At 41.0% G+C, this 26,892-nt stretch overlaps 1 protein-coding gene across 3 annotated transcripts in view; it reads right to left on the bottom strand.

Moving 5' to 3' along the window:
* NAB1 (NGFI-A binding protein 1) overlaps window positions 1–16,309 on the bottom strand; it is a 53,865-nt gene extending 37,556 nt beyond the window's left edge. Inside the window, exons 1-2 of one of the 3 annotated variants that reach the window (XM_053285353.1) lie at window positions 15,761–16,309; window positions 6,029–6,862 (exon numbers count right to left, since the gene is read on the bottom strand). In XM_053285353.1, the coding sequence (XP_053141328.1) occupies window positions 6,029–6,862; window positions 15,761–16,093 (1,167 nt within the window). In that variant the 5' untranslated portion in view covers window positions 16,094–16,309. The remainder of the gene's footprint in view (window positions 1–6,028; window positions 6,863–15,760) is intronic. The other 2 variants (XM_053285352.1, XM_053285354.1) reach the window with 2 other exon arrangements.
* Between the last annotated feature and the right edge of the window lie 10,583 nt (window positions 16,310–26,892).

Genomic DNA, 26,892 nt, shown 5'->3' with positions numbered 1-26,892 from the left:
CATGGACCAGATGTTGTGCATCCCTGGTCGAAGACAATGACTGCATGGGGGAAGCAGAGGAAGAAAGGGAGGGCCAATAACAGGTGCTGACCAGGCAGAGGAAAAGAGGAATGGCTTTAATGCAGTGGCAAAACAATCAGATAATATTACCATAATAGTTTAAGCAGGTAATTTAACTCCCCCCGCCCCACCACTTTTAATTTGATGAAGTTCTTTGCACTTCTTGATCAGGCACTTTTGATAGGGAGGATGCAAGAGAGGCTACCATCTTTTACAAGGCTCAGGAAATCCACTAGTCTACTTGTCCATGATGAGAGAAAAATGATGCCTGAAGAGTTTTTTAAAAAAAAAATCCTGACGAGTAACACACCAACATAGCTCAAGGAACCATCTGATGAGTAAAATATTTTGTCTGGATGGTGAACTGGGCCAACATTTCTTGACCCCTGATCTTTCACCTTGAGGCAATGCACTGCCATGTAAGGAGCCTGTCTTTAAAGAATTGCTTTCCTTGTAGGATGTTTTTATTTTTATTTTATTTTTTCAAATTTAGAATCCTTATTAGCCATTCTTCAGCCCAAGCTCTCAGAGGTGCTTACACAAGATACAGCAACAAAAATGCAACTAACAAAACAAAGCTTAACACAATTCTGGCATAAAAACCAATCAACAGGTTAAAGGTCTGGGCGAATCAAAAGACTTTCACTTGGCACAGAAAATAAAAGAGAATTGGTGCCAGGCAAAGCTTCCTGGGCAGGACATTCCGGAGGTTAGGTGCCACAACTGAAAAGGCCCTGTTTCCAGTCACCATCCACCTCATTCCAGATGCCTCTGAGGATGTTCTTACGAACTGGGGCAGATTCTAGACACATGTGTACTAGGAATGTAAATATTGCATGCAAGAAAGAGGAGAATGTGCCCCTTACCAACTGTGTTGTTATGGCAGACACACTCATCAGATAGCCAGGGCCAGGGGCGTAACAAGGCTGGAGTGGGCCCAGAGACAAAATTTTAAAATGGGCCCCTCGCTGATACACACACACACTTCACAATATATAGTCATGTGACTTGCCTCTGGGGGGGCCCTTCGAGGCGTGGGGGCCCCCAGGCAGCCACCTCCCCTTGCCTAATAGTAGTTACGCCCCTGGCCAGGGCCCTCTAAGTTCCCTCTAAGGTGTTCCCTCTAAGGTGTGCGCATGTGTGTGCACACTCTCAAGTTTTTTTTATGTCCACTCAGTTAATTTTAGACTCTGCTCAGGCTGAATCAGGAACGCCTCATTCTGAATGCACGTGCACACACACTGCCTTGATACTGCTGCCCAGAACAAGACTCATTCCGCACACAGATGAAGAAAATTAGAGAGAACACTGCCCAGGGCACATACACAACTGATTTGAACACAGCAGCAGCACAGCAATTGAAACACCGATGGAGGGGAGAACAGGATTTAAGCAGCAACCTTAAATTCTAGTCTGAATGCTAGGAAAAGAGCGGTAGTTCACCTCAGAGATAAGACGCCTACAACTCTTGTAGCCAAAGGCTATGAGAGGCACTCTCATAATTGACAAGAAACTTCTGTATATAACTTCAGCATTGATGGTCATAGATCAGCTGGGCTCTTTCACCAGCAATAGGCCAGCTGTAGTTTTAGCCCTCAGAGATGACTGGAATCCTAACTGAGCAACAGCATTAAACACTGATTTGCGGGGGTGGGAGGAATCTTTAAAAATTATTAAAACAGGTGGTGTGGTTGCCATGAAGATTGCACAAGACTTGTGATTTACCTTGCTCATTGTGCTCCTCTAAATAAAACATTAACAACCTTTTAAAGTATCAATTCAGTACTATATTTTACCTGCTTATAAGTGCCTTGTTATAATATGAACTGAAGTGTATCCTTTTTAAACAATTAAGGTGCTTTACATAACATTAGTTCATGCAGATCAAAGAAAACAAACCTTATTACATTTTGCTCACAAAAGGTATTTAGTGTGGGTGGGTGGGTTTTTTGTTTGTTTTGCTATTAAATGTTTATTATTTTACTTATATAAATATCAGAAAGATTTGCACGTCACACCTTTTTCTGAAAATATTTTTGACAAGGCTTGTGGCAGCCAATTCCACCAAAACCACTTACACTCCTTTTCACATAACTTATTTAGAATGAGATGTTCTCAGCATCCGAATTGGCAGAATTTGGGCTATCAAGTCAACAATATAAGTTCAGCAATGTATGACACCATGCATAAGGTTTCGAAGACATAGTAGTTAACCCCACAACAAGATAAGCATGTTTATACAAAGGATAAATGTATGTTAAAAGCAATACAGGCAGACTGGAAGCTATTTTCACATGAAGATGATGATCATAGAAGAACATACTACAAAACTGTTTCCCAGAAGGATTATGAGAGCCAGGAAATCAGAGGCCACACATTATCTGGGACCCCCACTTACTTATATTAAACTGAAAGTGTCTCATAAAACACTGTCCTTAAAAACAGTTATCCTTCGTTAGCATCTGCTGAATTATGTGTTGCCCAATTCTAGAAATCTCAAGAGGGCCCATCAATTACTGATTGGATCCATAAGGCAAGGGATATTTATTAAAGCTCACATCAATAAAAATTCAAAATGTTAATAGAGCAAAAAGTTAGTAAAAGCTCTGCAAAGGTTAATAGAGCAAGTCCAAATAGGCAAAGGTGAACAAAGCAATAATGTTTTGGGTACAAGGAGAGGAGAGCTGGTCTTGTGGCAGCAAGCATGAACTGTCTCCTTAGCTAAGTGTCTCCACCCTGGTTGCATTTGAATGCGAGACTTGATGTGTGAGCACTGTAAGATATTCCCCTTAGAGGATGGAGCCGCTCTGGGAAGAGCAGAAGGTTTCAAGTTCCCTCTCTGGCTTCTCCAAGATAGGACTGAGAGAGATTCCTGCCTGCAAGCTTGGAGAAGCCGCTGCCAGTCTGTGAAGACAATACTGAGCTAGATAGACCAATGGTCTGACTCAGTATATGGCAGTTTCCTATGTTCCTATGAGGCACCTTTAAGGGAGAGGAGAGCTGGTCTTGTGGTAGCAAGCATGACTTGTCCCCATAGCTGAGCAGGGTCTGCCCTCGTTGCATCTGAATGGGAGACTTGATGTGTGAGCACTGCAAGATATTCCCCTCAGGGGATGGAGCCGCTCTGGGAAGAGCAGAAGGTTTCAAGTTCCCTCCCTGGCTTCTCCAAGATAGGGCTGAGAGAGATTCCTGCCTGCAAGCTTGGAGAAGCCGCTGCCAGTCTGTGAAGACAATACTGAACGAGATAGATCAAATGGTCTGACTCAGTATATGGCAGCTTCCTATGTCCCTATGTACATGGACACATTTTACATACATAGATCAAAGATGGATGGAAAATGGGTTTTGCACAACATCTGGGGGAGAACATAGCAGCAGGTTTCCTAAAAACAAAAATATAATGCACACTCATACACCCCACCCAAAAAACGATTCTTATGTAACTGGGAGTTACAACTGATACAGTGTCTATAATTTCAGTTTCTTCACTACACTGATATTGCTCTTCATGATGTTACAGGTATAATATATTCTGTTGCAATACTTCATGCAAAGCTCCATTTTGCAGTTTGCAAATGGGTGGAGCTCCCCGATTCCCCTCCCCACTCAATCCTTTAAAAGACAATAGAAAATAACTGTAAATTAGTTCAGTCACAGATATGTCTTATTATTCTATTTCTCTCATTTTTCTTTACAATCTTACAACATACAAATGGAACTATTACATTTTTTAAAGAAAAACCAAGATGAAATAGGAAGGAAAGCTCTGTATTTTGTTGTCTAGGAACAGAAAATACACAGAGCAACTGACTAGGCATTCCAAGCTTCATCATTTCCCACCAAGAAGTACAAAGTTGCTAATAGTGAGCTTTCATCAAGTCCGGCATCGGCACATATCATCCAAAGGCGGTTGCCAGGCCCAGGTCCCAAGTGCCTCAGAGAGTCCCACACTGACTTCAGCTATGCCCCCCCCACCTGCCACTCAAGATAAATAGGCCCAGCCAGCAACAGGCAGCTGTTGACTGAGTAGGCACCCGTCTCCTTACTTGGTGGCAAGTGTGGTAGCAGTTTGCACCACCCTTTTGGGTGTCCACCAAGTGTCCAACACCAAAGGACACTTGGCTGAGGGTTCCCTGAAACCTGGAGCCAGCCATGATTGCCATCCTACTGCAGCAAGCCATAAGTAACCTACAGCCATCCTTCAGAGCAAAATGCCCCGAGAGAAAAAACAGCCTACGAGTAGGCATCCAAATTCTCACTATCAACCAAAAAACTGCAGGACACCACCAGGAAGGCCCTGCAACAAAACCAAGTACCAGTAATGCCCTTTGTATTAACACTGAGAACATAGCGACAATAAGTCCTGACAATGCAATCCATAACATCCAGGATTCCTACACATGCAACACTACAAATGTTATAACATTATAAAATGCATACACATTTTATCTTATCTACATTAGCCGGATCAGATTCCATTTCAAACCTGACAAAGAAGAGAAATACTAACCAAGTTGAGTGAACATTTTAACTTTCCTGGCCACTCCATCAAGAACCTCAAACCAGCAATGCTAAACAAATCAATTGAGAACATGTGAGGTAAAAAAAAAAACACATCTAATTACATGAGCCAAGATCCCAACAGGGAATAAGGATTTTCCCCCCTTATGAAATCTAATGAAGAAACAAAGGCAAGAAGACTTTACTGAAGCAATTCCTTTTACTAGTCAGGTAGCTGCCCTTATATATGCTTGCTTCTGTTCAAATCATTTCAGCGCCTGCCAAAATGCACTATCATCTACAGAAGTCCATGATCCTAAGTTCTCAAGGTAGTACCAAGTTTAAGCCTCCCCACCACCGCTAAAAAAAAGATCTATAGCCTAAAATGCTACTGTTCCCGGACTTCATATATTGTTTACATGGAAAGCAAATTCCTGGTGTTTTAAATATATACTCATAGATGAGTGTTCAAGATCACAGTGCAGTTTGCAGCACAGTGCAGTTTGCACAGTGCAGTTTGCAGCACAAACTGCAGTTTGCAAATTTTTTTAAACTCTTTAAAAAATCTGACATAATGAGCAAACTGCCATTTTTTGAAAAAAGCATTCCAAGACCCCCTACTGACTCTGTGGGTCTTTCTTAATTTTTCAACAGAGTATACCAACAAGCACTGACATCAATGCTCCCTCTAAGGTGTGCGCGCATGTGAAAGCGCTCACATGTTTTTGGATGTCTACTCAGTTTTAGATCCCGCTCAGGTTAAATCAGGAAAGCCCCATTCTAAATGCACACGCACACTGCCTTGATACTGCCACCCAGAACAAAACTCATTCCATACAGACATGAAAAAAATTAGAGAGAAAACTGACTGACATGTTAAAATTATGTTAGTCGTGTAGTATAAGATCCTCTTTAAAGGGTAGTTACACACACACACACACACACACACACACACACACACACGACTGCCTTGGAAGCCATCCCATACACATTGCTGGAATTAACATTTGATAACAGTGGTCTAGAGAAGTCTATTGTGAAAGGTAATGAAACGTATATAAATCAGTGAAATGAAATGAAATGAAATAAAAATGGAAGAAGAGGAGAGGTGCAGAGGCAGCATAAAAAAAGACTAGGCTAAAGAATACAACTTTGGTTAGATGCTAGTCTCTGGAACATCACACTACAAGCACTTTCCATTTAAAGTGCCATTTTCATTATGTAAGCTGTTCTCTAGATGACGATGCCTGGTGACTCACATGTCAGATACATCTTTTTAAAATGGACACGCACAAATAACCTGTTAAAAGTCCCACCACCACCAATCCAACTTCAGAAACCTTATTGGCCTGACACTGTTGAGAAGAACCTACTTTCTCCTAACAAAATTTGTGAGTTGTGGGGAGCACAAACTCTGACAAGGTGACTGAGAAACAGGGAAAACAGATTCTTGCTTGCATCAGTTTACCTCATGGAGGGTGAGATGTTTGCCATCTTTTCTTTTTGAGTCAAATCTGCCATATATTGCGCTGTACTTCCTAATCTCCTCCTCTTTGTGAGGATCATCGTCACTCATCTCAAAGATGTGGCCAACCATTTTGGCCAGCTTTTTATTTATTTTTAGAAGTTCTTTCACTTCGTTCAAGTCACTTTGGGGGAGGGTGGGAGCCATGCGCTCAACACACTCGGTAACTGACAGAGCAGCTGCGGCATCCAAGGTTTCTGTGTTTTCCTTTGGTGAGGCTGGAGAGCCAATATCAGCCGGGGAAAGGCTGTGTTCGCTCTCTGTAGCGTGGTGTCCTTGCCACAGTCTTTGCTCACTGCTGTTCTGCAAGGATAAGTTTCCCAGCCCATCAGACTTGCCCGCACCCACACTCTGAACACATGGCGTGGCGGCACATTTTGGAATCTTCAAGTGAGGCTCCCGGGTATTACTATTCCTTTCGTAACTATTGCATGATATTCCCAACCAAGCGGGAGATCCTTCCGGTAACTTATATATTGGAATGCTACTGACCGGTAAGGAAGTAAGAGGCTGGTTAAAAAGGCCTGGATTTGTGACCCAGTCTCTCAAAGCCTTCTGCAGTCTTCGGACATGAAGCGGTTTGCTAGCCATGCCCACGAGGGCCATGATCTCGAGAAACTCCTCTTCCCCAGCCTCACACAACTGCTGGACATCATCCCCTCCCTGCTGAATGAAGGCGTCAAAGTAGAATAAGAGGTTGGCTTTCTGCAGTATTCGATAGAGCTGCAACTCTCCAAGGGTTCTGGGCAATGCCGTTGCCATTGTGGGCAGAACACCCTGCAAGAACAAGGAGAAGAACAATATTAGTGTCAATTCCTGATGGGATTTCAGTGCCTGGTGCTCTCTCACATATTTCTTTGGTTTTGATGGAGACCTGGTCAGTAAATGCCAAGTTATGTGAGCTTGCATGGTGTAAATGGAGTTCTGGACTGGAATCTGGAAACTCAGATTAAAAGCCCTGCTAAGCCATCACCCCTCTAGATGGCACTGGGCAAGTCACTCTCTCAGTCCTCCCTCTATGAAGGTGGAGTATTTTAATAGCTCTACCTCACAAAGCAGTTGTGAGAAGTATAAAATTAAAGGTTGCATATTAGGAATGTTGTAGAAGTGATCAATAATTATTATGGCATACAAGTATTCTGCTGAGACCAGTCTTCCTGGAGGCAGGACAGTGCTTGGGTTGAGATCCAAAGATCTGTTTTGTACCTACAGTAGTCCTCTGCCAATGATGAGAGTTCCCCCCCTCCACCCACCATGCAAACAGCTTGCACAAGAACATTAGATAAGGAGAATTAAAGTTGTGTACAGATAAATACTTCTCAGAAGCAACAGGAATGACTTCTGTCTACTGAAGCACAAACCCTAGTCCAGTAGCTCACCTACAAATACTACCTCCAGATCTCTAAAGACATCATGCCTGTTGACAGCCTTTCAAAATCCAAATGAAAGGCTCAAGCATTCACTGGTCTCGTGAGAGCCCTCCTATTCTACTGCCTCATGTATGACTGATGTGTCCTTGCATTTCCACATTCAGTTCCACATTCACACATGAAACTGACTGACCCAATATTTCTCTTCCACTCACAGCTCTCTGGGAGCTTCTTTGACTTCCAGAGACAAGAAAGCAACTGAAAAATGATGGAATAAGAATTCTGTACTGAAATTTCATAGATTCAATGAAAGAAAATGAAACATGTGTTAATAAGGATGTCTACTCAGTTTCCTCCTAACATTCCAAGGGCCAACATTAGTTGTATGTTGGAATCCTGTGACCGGAACTCCCCCTTTTTTTTTCCTACTACAAAAACGAGTCACCGGTGGGCTCCACTGTGGATCAGGAATATGGCAGAGATGGGCCAACCCTTCCTCCCCAAGCTGTTTTCCTGCTGAAAATCAATGCCCCAGGTTATTTGTCCCAACTGCAAACGTTATGCAACTTAGCTGCTTTTTGTAAAAGAAAGAAAAAATGTAGCAAGCCTCAATAACAGGATTCCAACACACTCTTAAAGTAACACTTAGTAGCCCTAAGAATTTCTAGCACTGCTACTTAAATGAGATCCTTTGTGATAGCTGACACATCAATTACTTTGCACCACTGCAGACTCACTTAAATACTGAAGAGCTATTTCATTAGTAGTATAAAGATTTAAAACCACAAAGGCATGGAAGCCAGTGGCTAATTCCTGGAAGAAAAATGTAGCTTTGGTGTCCATAAACTTTCAATTAGTTGTTAATATTCTGAGAAAACCAGAGAAATAGTTAAATCAGAAAGCATTTAAACCCATGGTTGTATCTGTAATTTAATTAACAAACCTTCTGCTAAAGTTAAGAGGATGACCCTAAGAATTTCAAAAACCAGAAAAGTAAAAGATGCTAATGGAATCAATACATTCAAATAGGGAGACATGAACCAGTTAAATTAAGCCCATTTTTAGCTCATAACTGGAATGTTAACCATGGTGGTAAAAGCTACACTTTTATATAACATATTTATTTATTTATTTATTATTAAAACTTTTATACCACCCTTCCAAAAGGCTCAGGGCGGTTTACATTAAAACACCATTAAAATCAATTAATAATTTAAAAATATATAAAACATAAAACAATAATTAACCATTAAAAACATCATAAAACAACAATTAAATAATCAGAACAATTTAAAAACAAGTTTTAAAAAGCTGAAAAAGCCTGATTGAAGAGATGTGTTTTCAGGTGTTTTCTGAACATTGCCAGAGATGGGGAGGATCGTATCTCAGCAGGGAGCGCATTCCACAATATTACATCCTTCAAATTCAACATTTATTGATATTTGCAATTTCACATCAAACAAAAAGTTATCTTAGAGAGCTCCTTCTTCTGCATGATCTCCGCCACACATTAAGGTCATCTGAGGAGGTCTGTCTCCAGTTACCACCCGTTTGTCTGGTGGCGACTCAGAGCTTCTCTGTAGCTGCTCCTGGGCTATGGAATGCACTCCCGACAGAAATCCGTAATTTAAGTCCATTATTGTCTTTCAGGAGAGCCCTTAAAATCTATCTGTTTGGCCTGGCCTTCCTGGGTTTTTTAATTGTTGTAAACTGTTTTAAATTGTTTTAAAAGTTTGCCCTGGTTTTCCAGGGCTTTTAACTGTTTGAATGTTTAATTGGTTTTAATTGTTAACTGGTTTTAATTGTTTTTATTCTGTTGTAATCCACCCTGAGCCATTTTTGGAAGGGCAGTATATAAATCGGATTATTTTTTTTAAAGACTACTAAATACTTCAGTGTTCTGGAATAACGTTACCATGCACACACACACCACCGCAAATCAGAGCTCATTAATTAGAATGCCTTTTGCAGAATCAACTACTTCTGCATAAATTTGTAAATAAGCTGATTTTTAAACCTACTTTCTAGAGGGAAGGCGGCTGGTGAGATCACCACATCTGTGTGTGTGTGTCTGTGTGACTATGTGACTCCCCCGCTTAAAACCTTTTGCATCTACAGTCCAATATAAGCAAAATCCACAGTACATGGGAGGAGGTCTCAAGGGACCTCATGGGGACGTTTTGTTTTGTTTTGTTGATCTGCTATGTTAGTTCAATATTACAGCCACTCAAAGGATAAACAACATCTCTTTGTAAGTCATGTACCTATCGCCGAATACAAACCAAATTCACAGCACATGGTGTGGGAGGGAGTTCTAGGTAAGAGACATTTTAAAAGAAGCAGAAAATGGGTTTCATTCATTCCAGTTAGAATGACCTGTTACACACAAAGCAAGTCAAGACAGGCCAAAGTGTCAGTTGGTACTGTGTGACAGAACACTCCTCCCTGGGTTCACCACAAGCCTCTAAAGACAGCAGTTTTAATGATAGCACCTCTCTTTGCTGTCCACAGGAGCACTGCTTTAATTGTATTGTGTTAACTTACTATGAGCCCCTCAGGGATCTTTTAGATCAAAAGGCGAAATACAAGTCTTTAGTGAAGAAGTCAAGAAGAAGTGCACCTTGTTTCTAAATCCCCAGTCCTGCCCCTCTGATAGGAAAGCACCCATCATACACATCAGTCACCAAAAACTGGGTTAGTTGTCTCACAGAAGACTTTGCAGCAAGCACAAAGTTTCGCTTTTGTGGAGATGGTCTCTTAAAACTAGTCAGAAGCACTACTAACTTGGAAGCCCCATTGATTTCAAGGGACCTACTCCTGAGAAAACACAGACAGGATTACCTTGAGAACATGTCCTTGCAGTGCAAAATGAATAAGGGGAGCGGGATGGAAGGACACAGTCCATTCAAAATTAGACACTTTAAAATCCTATTCACCTCAGAGAGCACCTTTCCTCATTCAACCCCACCCTTGCCACTGTTCATTGTGACTGCGGGAAGAGCCCTGCTTCATGCTCGTAAACCAGACGCCTGCCCCATATAATTGCCACATTGGTAACTGCTCTCTTTTCCAATCTATACATTCCCTCAGCACATAATAGGGCTGTTCCAATCCACTTTGAAAGAAGTGTCATATATGCTTCCTTTCTGACTTTTGAAGATTCAAGACAAAAGATATCCTTTCTGACTTTTGAAGATTCAAGACAAAAGATACACTGCCCTTATTCACAAGAACTGGGAGTATTCATTTACTTCATTTTCTGATATTACCAGCTTGCCCATAACTCATTGGCTGCAATGAACAACAACAAAAAAGCCCTATAGCCAGAGATTAGGGTTAGTTTTTCTGTGGAAAAATTTCCAAATCGCAAATTTCCCCCATGTTTTTCCAAGGGAAATGTTCTATCTCTAAAAATTAATTGTTTCATAAAATTCATTAGTAACAATGAATGCACACCAGTCCTATATATAATATTATATGCTTTACTGACTTGTAAAAAGGAGAGTAAATACACTCACATGATGATCCAAACAAAGCTCATCTAACTTGCTATGCAGGTCAAATCAAAACCAAAACTAAAATTCTTATTTCATCTCAGACTGCAAAGAAGTAAAACCAAAATTAAAATTATGACTAGCTTTTGTTTCATTTTCAGTACAGCAAATTCACATGTCATTGTTTTACTTCTTTTCCTGAGTTCGGGAAGTTGGAAGTGCGTGCATAAGATCTGTTAGCTTTTTAATACTTTAGGTTTGAAAGTAGTCCAAATAATACCTAATGTGCGCACGAATTGCAGCTCGTGCACTGGTTTGGCACCAAATGGGTTAGGGGCTGGTTCGACACTGCAGGGAGGGGAGCAACAAGTGGGATCTTTTAGAAAGAGGAGAGCAGGTCCTTACCTGCTCTCTGCCGCTGCATGCAGCTTCCTGCCAGATTCTCGTCCCAAGAATCCATGCGTGGTGCCGGCACGCACATGGTGCCTGCTGCATGAGGCAACAGTGAGCAGGTAAGGACCTGCTCTCCACTTTTTAAAATATCCTGTTCAGTTCCCCTCCCCACAGTGCCGAACCAGTGCACAAACTGTGATTCGTACACATCCCTAATACCTAAGCAGAAAGGTAAAAAAAGGTTGGGCAGCATCTTTATAGTGAAGTTCAAGCCACTGAAGGAAGAAAGTTGGTAGATGCCAATATTTAGGGCATCAGGAAAATTTGCATTGTAGAATTTTCTGAGAAAAAGACTGTGCAAATGAGGCGGGGGGATCACACTTCCTGGAAAAAATTCAGACATTTCCCCAGAGAAATTCTGGAAAACCCATGTCTCTACCTTTAGCAAGTAAAATATATGGTTAGTGATTGGAGTGGGAACTCTGGAGATGTCAGGCAGTGCCATCACAGGACTGAAGTCCTCACAGGAACCTAATTCATTTCAGTTGCTGTCTCTGAGCCAACAGAACTTTCAGTAAGTCAGAAGACAAGAGGGTGAATGCTCCCACTTTCACTTTAAGAATAAACCACAGCTCCATGTTACATATGAACTCGAGGAACCATGGCTTCTTACAAGTTGGAAAGTTAGAACAAACCACAAGTTAGGTGTCAAACGATGGTTTGATATCCTGACTAGTCCTAACTCTGGTTAACAAGCCACAGTTCCCATATATTAACAGCAAGCTACAGTTTTTCTTAAAGGGGAAGTGGAAGTTTTCTCTTTTTCTTGCATGTGAGAAGGAAAGCTCATGAGCCCATAGCTCCCTTAGGCTTGTTCACATAGTGCTAAACCATGATTTAGCAACTCATCCAAATCAGACCGAAAAGCTATACAGATACAATTGAAGTACTGTAGTAACATTTTAAAGAGCTATATAGATGCTTACTATTATTGTTTTCCCATTACTATTAAATGAAAAGCACACCAGAAATCTTCCTTACATCTCTCACCAGATCAACATCTTGAAATGCACAATTTACATGTATCAATTTCTACCCATACCAGATGATGGGAATTGAAGGTTCTGTAGGTTTGTGTGAAGGTTATAGGGAGGAGGCGTTTCTGCTGTGATGTCGCTCATGTGGGCGAAGGACTATAGAGAAGGAGAACTCTTGGCGTCAGCTGCAAGGGTGGGATGAATATGCATTAAGCAGTTATTTTCCAGCTTGTCTTCAGTCCAGTAGTATAAAATGCATATGAACAAATATGCTTGTCTAAAGAGATGCTTTTCTGAAAATCTGAGCAATCTCTGGCCACACTGTACAAAAAGAAAAGCGCAAAGACCCAAATTGTCATGTTTAAGGCATATTCTTTGCCTTTGCCCACCAAATTAAGGCCGAAATGAAACTTACTGTAAAATCCTTACTGTATTTTAACTGCAATCCTTTTGCATCATTACAATTCAGGTATTTTCAGATGAGAAAAATCAGCTTTTCCTTACATTCATCTTCAATTGGCTTTTCCTTAAGTTCATCTGTATTATGAATTTGGGGGGGGGGGAAGGCGGATGAAGAACTATTTACATTTTTTTCCATGTTTGCACAGATGTCGATTGATTTACTAATCCTCCAGTTCCATTTTAATTTAGCCAAGTACTCTCTCTTTCCTTGTCCACACAGCAAAATTCTGGGCACACACACTCAGCGAAAGTTAAGTTGCATGGAGTGAGAGCAAACAAACATGATCTAACAGCAGGAGCTGAAGCCCTGTGCAAATCTTCAGATAAGTGGATACGTGGAACAGGAGGTTAGTTTAAGAGATGTTGTGAGAAGATTTCAGGGCATCTTTAGCTGTCAAGTATCTGTAATTGCTTTCTGGTTCCACCACAAAAGAGATAAAGCAAATCCAAATCTTTATTGATGAAAACTTCCATGCAATGGCAGGTCTAATGATCCAGTACCAATGGGAATCCATACATACAGCTGACAGCACTGTGGTGGTGGTCTTTTGTTTTTTGAAGTGCATTTTTGTATTTTGTGTGTGGGGAGGGTTGTTGTTTTTTTGCAGAGGGGTGATAGTCTAATTTTATCCCCATCATGATCTGGGCACAAGTTTAGACCTCTACCCTTCACTAAAACAGTTTCTGCAAATATCTGCAAAGAGAACATCCCAAGAACTGTTCTGATAATCCCCGTGTCTCCAAAACAGTATTTTTAAAGTTACCAAAAAAAAATGTGTACAGATGACAATTACACTATATTTCCTGCAGCCTCTGACTGCATTCTTCAAAAAGCTTTGACTCCTTCTGCAGCTTAGCATTCAACTATTATAAACAGCTAGTTCTGAGCAAACTGTACTTACATTTGATAAAAGGTTAAAAACAAATATATTGCTGGTATCTTGGTGCTGAACTCATTTGCTCAGATGTCAGTCGGCAGCCACTTCAATAGAAATTGCATCCATATAACTGGTAGGTATATTTACTTTGAAAGAAAACCCACTAAATTCAAGGGGACATTTCCAAATTTAGGATCAATGTGTCAATTAAACAGGATATAATTGGTACACTGATCCTAAATTTGGAAATATATCATGTTTCATTGAATCTCCTGATAAATACTACAGTTTGCCTCCAAACAGCCATTTAGGGCTGGAAAAGGGTCTTTTTGGACTGAAACTATAAAGCAAGAAGACAAATGATGGTATTTAAGAACTACCAATAATTTATTAGAGATGTTCCATCTTAAATGCATCGGACACAATCCACCAATATTTATATACCAATATTGGAAATGTATTTTAATAGCAATCTAGATAACATATTTTTTTAAAAAACCTACTTAGGGCGACAGAAGCATCACCAAAGTATAAAAAATATTTAAAGCTTAAGGTCATAATATAAAGAATACAAACCCTATATTAACATTTGCGTTGCTTTCAAAATGAAGTACTAAATAAATAAAATCACCTACACTTTCACGACCCCATGTTTGTTGCTATAGGTGTCCTCCCTTTCAAAATTAATTACGCCTGCTTTGGTTATCTATTGGGTGTGACTGTGCAACAACACATGGTTGATTACCCATACACATGGTGCATATGGTGCATAGGCTTGTAAACAGTCTGGCAACCCCAAAGTAAGGAAACTGTTAAAAAATGAAGTTTGCCAAAGGGCAGTTGATTGTAAAGATGAGGGTCTAATTCCCTCTCCCACCCACACCCACCCCGGGTGATCTGCAGCAAGTTTAACTTTCTAATACTTTTAAGCTCAAAATCATAAAGCTCTAAATCCAGCCGGCAAATGACTATAGAGAAAACATAGTAAAATCCCCACCCATTGTAGTGTTTGGACTGTATCTCATTCTCCCCCTCCCAACTTTTAGTGAAGACAATACAAGGATGTTTCAGTACTTTCCTCCTACGCCCTCACCCTTTTTTGCACTGGATTTCTCTGGGAATCATCCACACGCCACCCACACACACACGAATCCGCCCTCTCCTTCCGGCAATCTAGAGCAGCAGGAATGAACTGCACAGCAGCAGCTATGAAAACACCCTACAGGGCAGGGAAGAGGCAGCGCTTCTAAACTCCATTTTCTCCTTGGAGATTCTTTGAGGAAAGCTTTTGCGTTTCTTTCCATTATTTCAGTCCCTGTTATTATCGGCATTTTCCCAGTGCCTAAACACCAGCAAGGCTGAACAGGAACTTCTAATCTAAGAGCTTCTCTGCAAAACGCCAAGTTTCCACGTATTTTGCAACATGAAACATATTCCCGATCGAGTTAGAACCATGTGTGCAAGTTACAAATGCATGCATAAGCAACTGCGGGAGGTCAGATTGTAAGACAAGTATATTCAGCTTGAACTCCAAAACACAGCTTATTCAAGGCTATAGACTAGAGCACTTTAATTCAACCGATCTATTGTGGGACAAAAAGGCTTTAAAATAACTGCTCTTTAGAAGAGTTGGTCTAAAATCCTCAAACTACTCACTCCGAAGTAATCCCGTTTATGTCAACTGGATTACTCTGGAAAGTAAGAGCGCACGAGGGCTTCCGTGCCATTTTAGAACAGAAGACAGCGAACGTTTCTAGCCCCATCCTATGCATGTGCAATCAATCGGTAGGCAGCACATCCCACTGAGTTTAAGCGGCCTTCCTCCCAGAAAAGCATGCACAGGAGTGCACCCTTGCAAAGGCGCGCAAACAAAAGAATCTCGCAGGCACGGAGGGCGCACGATTTGCAAAAGGATGCGCGCTCCTGCTGCACAAGTCGACGCTTCGGAGCTTCCGAATGTAAGCACGCGAAGCGGCAGCAAGAACTTTGGGTGTCCGCGCGCGATCGCGCTCACCGGCCGCGAGGGTACCCTACTACTTACTTCTCTGCAGGACGCTGCTGCTGCTGCTATTGCTGAGTGCTGCCCGGCTCTTTCTTTCGCCGGGTGCGGATGTTGTCCAGAAGTTATTGCCAATGTCCCCCTTGCTTGCGGCCAGGTTTCTTCTCCCTTCCCACCAGTGGGCAATGTCGCATCCGCCCCCCAGCCTCTGCTCTGCCCAACAGCCCCCCAAGCCGGGACTGGCTGCTGTTGCAAAGCTGCACGGAGGGAGCGGCGGTGGCGGCGGCGGCGGCGGCGGTAGCGGCAGCCTCCTCCTCCTCCTCCTCCTCCACCGCCGCCTCCTCCTCCTCCTTCTCTTCCCCTCTGCCCGCACATCCACGGCCCCCTCCCGCGCTGTCACATGGGGAGATTCCGCTCTTGCTCCCTCCTGCGCTGCGCGCCTGCTCCTCCCTCCCACACGCAGCCGCGTGACGCAGATCCTGGCGTGGGCCGCGCAAGGGCGGGGGCGGCGGCTGCTCCTAGCTCGGCCGCCGCCTGGAATAGCGCACCGCGGCATGAATGGGAGTGCCCGGCAACAACCCAGCGCGGGGCGGGGGGGAGCGCGCGCGCAGAGGTGGCAGCGCTGCCGCTGGGACTGGCCTGGCTAGAGGAATAAGAGGAGGAGAAGGAGGAGCTTGCTGGTTGGCTCCCGACGGCAGCAAACCAACCTCCCCCAAGCCCCTCTAGTTCTGAGTCAGAGTAATGCCAGAGAAGCCCTACAGTGGAAATGATTTTTCCAGGGACGCAGAATGGAATTTTTAAAAAGATATATTTTCATGAGTGGGATTCGTAGCGCGGGGTGTGGTGGTGGTGGTGGTGGTTGAAGCTTTGGAATCCATTCTGCGTCCCGAGCATTCCCACAGATTTCCCAGTCGGACTTCATGGAGGGATTTGGAAGTGAGTTGTCGATTGACATGTCTGTATTCTTTTCTGATTTCTGTATTTGAGCTGCAATCTGGTATATACTTCCCTGGACATTAAGCTATTAAACACAGTGAGGCTTACTTCTGAATAAACATGCATAGGCTTGGGCTGTCAAGTGTTCTTTTTCTCCGTGACCGTGTTTGTCCCGGTTGCTTTTCCCTTGAACGCTTTCACACAGTTGAGAGACCTGCGCCCCGCTAAGGGATTTCTTCGAGGTAAAGCCCGATCCTATGAACGTGAGCTTGGAAATAAATTCCACAAAGCATTGCAGCTTACTGTACAAGCATTGGCAGTTGTACAGTGCCAAAACCTATAGCCAACATAGCAAGCAACTGAAGACTGTCCTTTATTTAAAGTATTAATTGAAAGACCTTTCTATATATCCATACTCTCTTTTTTCAACTTGTTCGGATTTCTCTTTTTCCTTTTCCCGCTGTCTTTTCTTTCTCCTCCTAATGTTGTTGCCTCTTGCAACATTCCACCATCTGGACTAATTCAAAAATTTATCCCCCTCCTACTAAGATTCAGATTCTCCTGAGGGGGAAAAAATGCATATCTGGAAATTTTGTCCTTGTTCAGAGGAGCTCTCCAGGTCCACTAGGCAGTCTGAATAGATCTGTGAGTGAGATGTATTCTGAACAAACAGGAGCTCAAGTTTGTAGCATACTTTGTGCAATAATACCTTCATGAAAAGGTTCTTTTAAAAAACATACACCACCTCTCTGAGGAATCAAACAACTGGATGTATTTCACTGCTCAGTTAAAGTACCACAGCTGCATTTAAACCAAATTATTCCAGTCAATCTCATTGAGACTCAACAGTGTGATCCAAAAAACTCAGTAGTAGTTAAGATGTTTATTCAGATGAAAGCTCCAGGGATTGCAGTGGCATTTACCCCCAGATAACTGTATAAAAGATTGCCGTTTCAATGGCATAAAACGACATATGTTCTAATCCTAAAACTGCTTGTTTACTTAGTAGTATTTAACTGAAATCAGTGGAACTTCCAGCTACGAAATGTGCATGCACACACAGAATGATGTTTTCCCCTCCCCCACTATCTACAGCACGTTTATTGTTAATAACATTGTTTATAGATTTTGTAGGCAAGAATCTACTTTGTCAGATGCATTGGCGATATATCTATATGGAACTGTACTTGGGCTTAACTCCAAGTTAGATGTGACACAAACTAACATGTATCTTTCAAACAATATATGTTTGAAATCAAAAGCAGCCTCAGGAGGATGCAAGTCTGAAGAGCGAAGCAGTCAGATGGTGGGTGGAATAAGATACAATTTAACCCTTTCACATTTGATATTACTTATTGTCAAAGTCCTCCCCAGCTACTTTTCTCCCAGAAGGGAAAAAGATACAGTTATCAGTCACTCACCACTGACCAGTGACTTCCCAAATATGTGATTCAACATGCCCTGGTTACTAGAAAGTAGGTCATTTTTTTCTTACCTTTGAGACAAGACATAAAGTTTTCCTTATAACAGCAGCCACACACCAGCACAGATGGCCAGAACATGGGGATTTGCAGTCGCAGCCAGGCAAGAAACAAAGGGAAAGCACCTCAAGCTGGAAAAATGGAAAGCTTTGCTAGGGTGCAGAAGACAGATTAATAAGGAAAAGATCAATGCATTTCAAGACAGCACTTTAACACATCATATCATTGGATGGAATAACAGTAAGTTGGGAACAGCACTCTGCATGACTCCTCCTGCAGGGTTTCTCCAGCAAAATAACTGGCACCTTCCTATGACAGAATATGCAAAATAGTCCTGAAGAAGGGTTCCACTTCTTTGGGAGTGTGACATTTTAGTTGGCCCTGATCAACATATTCACTGCTTTGGCCTTTGGATTTTATTTTATTTTATGCTCTTGTGTTTTCTCCACTGCATTTCCAGCCCCCACATACCTACCACCTTCTCTTTTGATGCATCTCATGCAAGCAGCTTCTTGCCTAGGAAAGTTCACATTATAATAATTCAGAAAGGACCAAACTATACTTTTAGAAATGTAATATGGTACAAGCCTTCCGGGACTGAAACATTTCAGACTCCAGGTGGGGAATTGCACATTTGGATGCAGAAAGCTAGTATGGCAGAGGAAAGGGTTCTGGGTGGGTTGTTGTTGTTGTTGTTGTTTTTAAGTGGGGAAGGGAGATCTCAAATGCAGAGATTCCCATAAAATGTGTGATGACAAAAATAAAATGCTGTAACCATGTTTCTGCCCATGAGGACAGAAGGACTTAAAACATATTATGGAAGTCAATATACCAGGGTGGATTTGATTTAAATCAAACTGATTTAATTCACGATTTAAATCACTAGTCAGTAAGGCTTGATTTAAATCATAGTTTTCTACATAAAGACTAATTCTTGCTGGTATAACTTTAATATGCAAGTAGATGAAGATTTTTAGAATAACAACTTTTCATATTAGTTTTTTTATCCCCAGTTTAATAGGTTAATCATTCATATTTGGACAACTTTTCTGTTGTACTTAGGAAGGAGAAAACTAATCATTACCTTAATAATAACAATTTAAATAGATTTATTCAACTGAAACAATAACATTACAGCATATGTTATTTGCTTAAACAAACATCCATGTTTGTTAACTAATTTGGCTAAACAAAATATATATATTTTAAGAAACTTAGACTGTCAGCCCAGCTTACACATGAAAAACTTAAATACTGTCCTCTGTAGCTCACTCGTCATCTTCATCTTCTTCTTTGTTCATAATCTGGAAAAGAAAAACAAGTTTTCCTGCTTTATCGGGTCCCAAACGATTTCTCAATTTAGAACGAATGAGTCCAAAGGAAGAGAATATTCTTTCAACGCCTGCAGAAGAAGCTAATGCTGTTAAAAGTGAAATCATTACTTGAACAGTCTCTAAATCCAAGTGCTTAAGTGACTTCCACCAGTTCACTGGTGTGACTTTCTTTAAAATATCTTCAGCAAACATATATTTCTTGAATGGTTCCCCCTTAGCTTTGAAGTTTATTATAGTTGGCATTACAGATGGATGATTGCTGGATACCCATGTCATAGCTAACTCCTCTTCCTCAGCACTTAAGTTTTGACCCTGGTACTGGATATTGACAATATTTGCCAAAAAAATGAGCTGGAGACAGTACTTGTCCCATTCGTTTTTTTAATGCTTGTAATTTAATTCTGTCCATGTGTAGTTCTGTTTTTAAGTGTTCACTCAGTTCCTTCCAAATTTCAACAGCATCAGCAATAAAACAGCTATTTTTCTGTATTTTGTTTAAAGATTCAGAGATGGGTTTCAGGATGCTCAGCATATGTTCAACATTTCTCTTAAGCCCAATGTTGAGGATTTTGGCCGTGACAGTGCCATCTATTTTATCTCGATTTTGTTCACAAACTGTCATCAGAATAGGCCAGTTCTTGATATACTGCTCAAAACAGTCCACCACAGAGTTCCATCTAACATCTTGTGGGAGCGTTAGCTTGGTTCCACCCATCCTTTTCAGAGCTGCAGCAGCAAAGTGATTGTTACAGAAGTATTTAGCAATTTCAACAACATTAGTCTTTATTTCTGGAACACTTAAGTCTTTGGCTAAGAGGTGCAGCAAATGAGCACTGCAACCATATGTTATTAGCTTTGTATTCCCTTCCTGCTCTTCTAAATTTCTTCTCATCTTGGATACATTTGCAGTATTGTCTGTGACCAAACTGCGTACTAGACATTTGAATTTTTGTTCAGATGTTATTATAGCTTTTACTGCCACTTCTTGTAAGTATTCTGCTGTGTGTGCATTTCCTGACGTATCAATTGTTTGTGCAAGGAAGACTTTCCCTTCTTCTGTTGTTATACAAGCACATACAATAGGATCATTGTGGACATTACTCCACCCATCAATACTTAGGTTAACAATTCTACCCTTCAGAGCTGTTGCACATTGCCCCATTTCTCTGTCATACACTTTATCCAGCAGTTTCCCTGCAACATCTGCTCTGCTGGGTGGACTGTATCCTGGTCTCAGTGACTGAACCATATTAATGAAATGTGGGTTCTCAGTCAGACGGAAAGAAGAGTTCGTTGCATAAACTGGGCAATTTTTTCATCAATTAACTCTTTTTCTAATCTGCTAGTTTTTATCACAAACTTATCTATGGTGGTTCCAGGAGGGAAGGATTTTTTCTTTCTTTTAGGTGATAGTGATATGTGGCTGTGGGTGTCTGATGATGATGCTAATGAAGCACTATCCTGGATGGATAACTCTGAAACTGTAGAACAGGAGGATGATGATCTTGAAGGTGGATAGTTTCCAGAATCCATGAATTCCCCTAAACAAAAAAGTCAATGCTGTTATTTTATTGTTTATACAATTTCTGCTTATTGTACACAGCACTGCCCCAAAAGGAATATTTGCTTTTCTTCATAACTGTACCAAATGACAGTAACATGCAGTAATAATAAGAAATATAATTTTGCTCAAACATGACAGTTCAAGGCAGTCTTTAGAAATATTATATGATTCAATAAAAATGTTTACCAACCTGAAGATCCTGCCTGTTCAAATGTGTTTCTTTGGTCATCTTCATCACAGCACTTCTCATGATATTGCCTCATTCGGGCCACCAGGCCTTGCATTTCTTTGTTGCAGTGTTTGCATTTTGCACGCATGCCTGCCTTACCGATAGGTAAAGGAACGTCATTAAAATATTGCCAAACTGGGTCTCTTTTACGGCCTGCTGCCATTATAGGTTTTTTCCTCCAAGGAAAGAATGTGATAAACCTCAGGTCATACACACAAAAAGATCCAAAGACTTGTCTGTCTGTGGCTATGCAGTATTGTGCTCAGAAAGTTTCACTTTCATTTTGTACTGCTTGTCTGCTTGCCCCTCCCTCCTCACACTTAGTTTCACTTTCTTCTTGTGCAGATCTATTCCACTCCAAACAATCAGAAAAATATTGTTTCTATTCTATTTCACTGAACTTCTTGAAACTTAGCACTGAAGGGGTTGATTCTGTATTCATAGGTTTGTAGAACAATAGGATTAAGGTCTTTTTCTCAACTCTGTTCATGTCATAACATTTTTGCTGTGAAGAAGAGGCATGTGATCTCTGCTGAGTCAAATTCAGTTTTGAGAACTGCAAAAGTAAACCAAGCATCTGTGATAATATCTTGTAGGCAGAGAAACTGCCCAATAATCTTACAAAAACCTCTGGAAGAGCATGACATTGTGAATGGATTAATGGAATTTATTTACCAAAAAAATTAAACATATACAGCCTTATTCTACATAATTAAAAAACTAATCTTTATTTCATGATGGAATAACCTTTGGATGGTAATATATTTTCCTCAAAAAGCATTTTATTTAAAAAAAATCCGATTTAAATTTAAAAAATCCGATTTAAATAAAAAAAATCTGATTTTTTTTATTTTTTTAAAAAAATCATTGATTTCTATCCACCCTGCAATATACTAGCTGTGCTGGCCTGTTTGAAACTAGTGCATGATTCCTTATCGCTTATTTAAAACTAGCTAAAAACATTCTAATGGGAGGTCTATATATTATAGGGACCATAGTAGTGCCCAGCAGTGTTCCCTCTAACAGGAATTCCCAGATGTTGTTGACTACAACTCCCATAATCCCCAGCCAAAGGCCATTACAGCTGGGGATGCTGGGACTTGTAGTGAACAACATCTGGGAATCACTGTTAGAGGGAACACTGGTGCCTAGCTCTTGGTACACAGGTCCTTTATGATACCCCAAGGGGTCCCTTTCACTGGGGGCCAGGCTGCACAGGGCCAAGGAACAGGTTTTGATCCCCCTATAACAGGGCTGCTCAACTTCGGCCCACCTGCAGATGTTGGTTTACAACTTCCATAATCCCTGGCTATGGGCCACTGTGACGGAGGATTGTGGTCATCCAAAAACAGCTGGAGGGGCAAAGTTGAGCAGCTCTGACCTATAACAATGTCCTGCACTGACTGCAACACTTTTACTTTTCCCTAGGATTGAATGGCACCCATTCATTTATATGGGAGAAAGTAAAGGGACATCAGTGATACAGGACATCAGTGGGACTTCAGTGATGTAGGAACTAAATTAGCCTCTGTCCCTAGTAGGTTTTGCTCCCTCCATTCATCTTGCTTTTTCAGCCCATGCACTTTGTCCCATAGAATTTAATGAGACTGTGTTGTGGGCAATAATGTACAGGTGCAGCCTAGGAGTCCTAATAGTGCTTGTTTCACAATTTGCAGTTTTCTTGATATCTGTTACCCACTCCCTTTGCCTGGCTTTAGAGAATGTACATTTGTGAATAAATTCACAATCTGATCTGTTATTTTGCAGTGTTACACACTACTCAGAATAACTATTTTTCCACAAAGTGTTCATGCTTTCCTGTTTCCTTTCATCCTGATGCATGAGAGCTAGTTCAGCAAACTGCATGTGATGGTTTGCATAAATGCTGTTGGCTTTATTGCTGTGGAACTTGTGGCTAATTTTGTCTAAAAACTTAACAAACCTGGGCTCTTACACAACATCTCCATCATTTATTTTCTCCACCTTTGTTTGCCTCATAATATAGATGGGTAGGCGTGTTGACAGTGTGGATGCTTTGCTTGTTTTGTGTGCTGAGATCAACAAACAGGAGGTGTAGTTCTATTCTGAATCCAACAAACTGCTGCTGTGGATCATTAGTTGCCAATTCTCAAATACCTCCCTCCAGCAAAATTGTCACTGACTTCAAACATTTTCTACGAAGCTTTTTGCCCTCTTGATTCTAGAGAACAGGGAATATAGGAGGGATTTGTGAATATGTATTATTAAACCAATTTTTGTTCATAAAGGAGCATGCAGGCTTCTGGGACGCACAGAAATCAGAAATCTTCAGCTGATAAAATATTGTGGTGGCCAGTTCTCAGCAACATAGAACAAGGATATTTTAATTCCACAATTAATGCAGTAGTTGTCCTGATGGTCCCAGAGAATACGAAACATAGGTAAGATAGTATGGTTTGGATCAAAAGTACAATGAGCTGAAGCAGAATTTATTATAACACTTAGTGCTGTTCTGTGAACTCTTGTACAAATGCTAGTGGAAGCCTTCTTGTACACAGTGTACAGTGTACATTATGGTTCATGGTGAATAAGTATGATACAGGCAGTAGCATATAAACTAGTAAAGCATAAAAAGGACTTGAAAATAGCTTTTACAAGAGCATATTTAAATGGAGGAACTCCTCTAGATATGGTGGAGTAACTTTTCTCACGTAACATTTCCCCACCAAGTCAGAAAGAGTCCTTCTGTAGGCTGACATCTTCACTAAATTACGCAGTGGATGTCCTGTTGAAATTAAGTAATCATTTAGAGTAACTCCTGAGTAGTACTACTGAGTAACTCAGTTTGTATGTCAGCCAGTGTGAGTAGAAGAGGCTTTGCACTAGGGGAAGAGCACCTTTGGATCCAAGCCATTATGTTATTAAACCTATTTTGCATGAAATGCTCATGTTGGTTTGCATTAAAACTTGGCATAATTGCTGTGGCACTTGAGATGCATAGAAATCTTTATCAGGCATTGCAGTGACCCATGAAGTTCTGCCCTTCTGCCTGGAAATCTTGATATGGAGACAGGGTATATAATAGTGCCTTTTTCAAGTCTTCCTTCCAGGGCACCAGATAAATGGATGCTTGAAGATGTAAGCAGCATCTTCTCTGGAACAGCACTTAGTTCCCATGAGAAAATGTGGTAATATGCTGTCCTACAAAGCCACAAAAATGTTCACAGGGCTGTCTTTTTTCCTCCTACTCAAAATGTTTTGCACATACCCTCAGGCACTACAGTAACGATAATTAAAGCTGTAAAATATCATTACAGTCATCAGTCTAAGGACCTTTCATCTTCCATACATGCAAACACAACATACATAATCCAATGATGGAGCCATAGGAATTTAGACTAAAAACACTCAAGCATTTAAACCCTTTCTGATTGGAAACCCATACAATATTTTATCATCATTCAGAAACTGATAGTTGTTAAGGTATTTTCTAAACAGTGGCTGGCATGCTGGCTAAATTTACTAGAGGAAAGAAGTGCCTAACTGCGAGAGCTGTCTGTTGTTTTTAAATAATTTATTATTATTGATTGTAATCTGTCATATTGTGTTTTAGCATTGTTTTATTGACGTATTGTGTATATTTGTTACTACCATTTCTGCTGGCCAATGGCCGTAATAAAACTGATGATGATGATGATACTAGAGGAAATCCTATTGAAATTCAGTAATTCTTGAAAAGTACTAATAAGTAATTTAGTCAGGATGTCAGCCAGTGAACCTAATTGGGATGAGCCCATGGCTCTGTGGTTGTAGGTTAATCAGAATTGTGCCCCCCTCCGCTTGTGTCTTTTCATGTACTGAACAATTCAGCAAAAGCACGTTTACATAGCTGAGCCTTGAGATTTTGGCTTCCTTAGAGCTTGCTGGATTTGCTTCTATGGTTGCATTGACTCTGTCCTTAACATGTCTATTTTGAACAGAAAAGATGTGTTAAAAATCTGCTTTAAAACGGTCCTACCTGAAGATTGTAAAATAGAAGGTACAGCCACCACCACCCCATGCAAAAGTGTTAGAATGCTTATTTAGTACTACCAAGTTTATTCAGAGCTGTGTGCCACTAATGGAAATATTTATTTAGAAGCACTTCGTAATGGAATAACAAATTAAGGCTTGGTAGTCATGGTTAGAGTTGAGAGCTTTATTATTTTGGCACCAACAGTATACACATTTCTTCATGGACGTTCCCACAGGCAAATTCAGATTTTGTAATGAGGTAATGTACAAAATTGTATCTAATTTACCTACAGTATATCCTGTTTACAAATTGGTCAGTCCTTATGTGGATGACCAAGAGAAGAGGCTGGTAAAGTGGAGCAGAAGACACTTGCTAATGATTTATTTATTTATTGTTAGATTTATATACTGCCTTTCATAAAATTCACCCATGGCAGTTTGTCCTTGAAGAAAAATAGTGTGCAGGTGATCAAACCAATTCACCACCAACTAATAAACATTACCTGCAATTGTCTGACTCCTAGGAAGTTCATGCATGCTTCCAATGACCTACATTGGGGAAGGCTGAGATTAATCTTTGGCAAATGATGCTTAGATATCATTTACCAGGTGCTGGTCTATACTGTAGGTGGACTAGATTTGACTTAATGAAAGCACACATAAGCCATGCATGTCTTCTCCTGCAAGTCATTTCCCAAGATGGACTTGAGTTGAGAGATCAACAACTACAGTACACATACTTGGTGGGAAGTCAAGACTTGCCACACACAGCTGGTTTTCACCCCTCCCCTAGAGTTACCATATTCTGGCTTTCCAAATCCTGGTGCCCAATTTGCATATTATGTAAATTGGCTTGAAAATTTTTGAGCAGAATAGTGACTGCATGTTTTGCTCCATAACTCTGCTTCTACAAGGGCTAAAGCTTAGCCTCCCACCCCACCCTTTATTTAAAAAATGAAAGCTGAAATCTAGGTGAAACTGGGAGGGCTAATAATCTGGATGAAATGCTTAAAATTTGGGTGAAACCTGGAATTTTGCGGGGCATGGTAGCTCTACGCCTCCCCAAACTCATGATGGGAGACGTCCTTCCCCATCACCATGCCATCCATACATCCTGCTGGATATGATAGACACAGAGTTCACCTTCATCCCTCTGCTTTGCCTGTTAGGAGTTACACAGAAATTTAAAAAGGAACCAGAAGAAAGGAACAATGGGGGTGACACACACACATCACAGTGATGTGGAGAATCTCCTTTCCTCTCCCATCCGGCTTTCCTCAACCTCCTCTTCCAATTATAACACTTAGAATTTTGCAGATTTTGACATTTCCTTATAAAAAGGATGGAGCAGTGAAAGGAACACATGGATAGTATGGGGTCAATGGCAACAGGAGCTTAAAAGCAGTGGATAAATGTCTGTGGACCCTGTACAAATATCTTGGACTTTCATAGTCTTGCCTGCTGATTGCTGGAATCTCCAGAGAGACTGTTTCCTTACCATTTGGCAGATGCTTTGCTACATTATGTTCAACTCCCCTCCGCCCCCCACTGTCACCACAAACAATGATGTTCTTTTTCAGAATGAAAATGGAAGGTCTAGAATTATGTAGATTCAGATCTGTAGAGCAGACAGATGA

Source organism: Hemicordylus capensis, chromosome 1, assembly GCF_027244095.1.
Source record: "Hemicordylus capensis ecotype Gifberg chromosome 1, rHemCap1.1.pri, whole genome shotgun sequence".
Lineage (NCBI taxonomy): Eukaryota > Metazoa > Chordata > Lepidosauria > Squamata > Cordylidae > Hemicordylus > Hemicordylus capensis.
The sequence above is the reverse complement of the archived record's forward strand: the minus strand, read 5'-3'. Positions and strand labels throughout refer to the sequence as shown.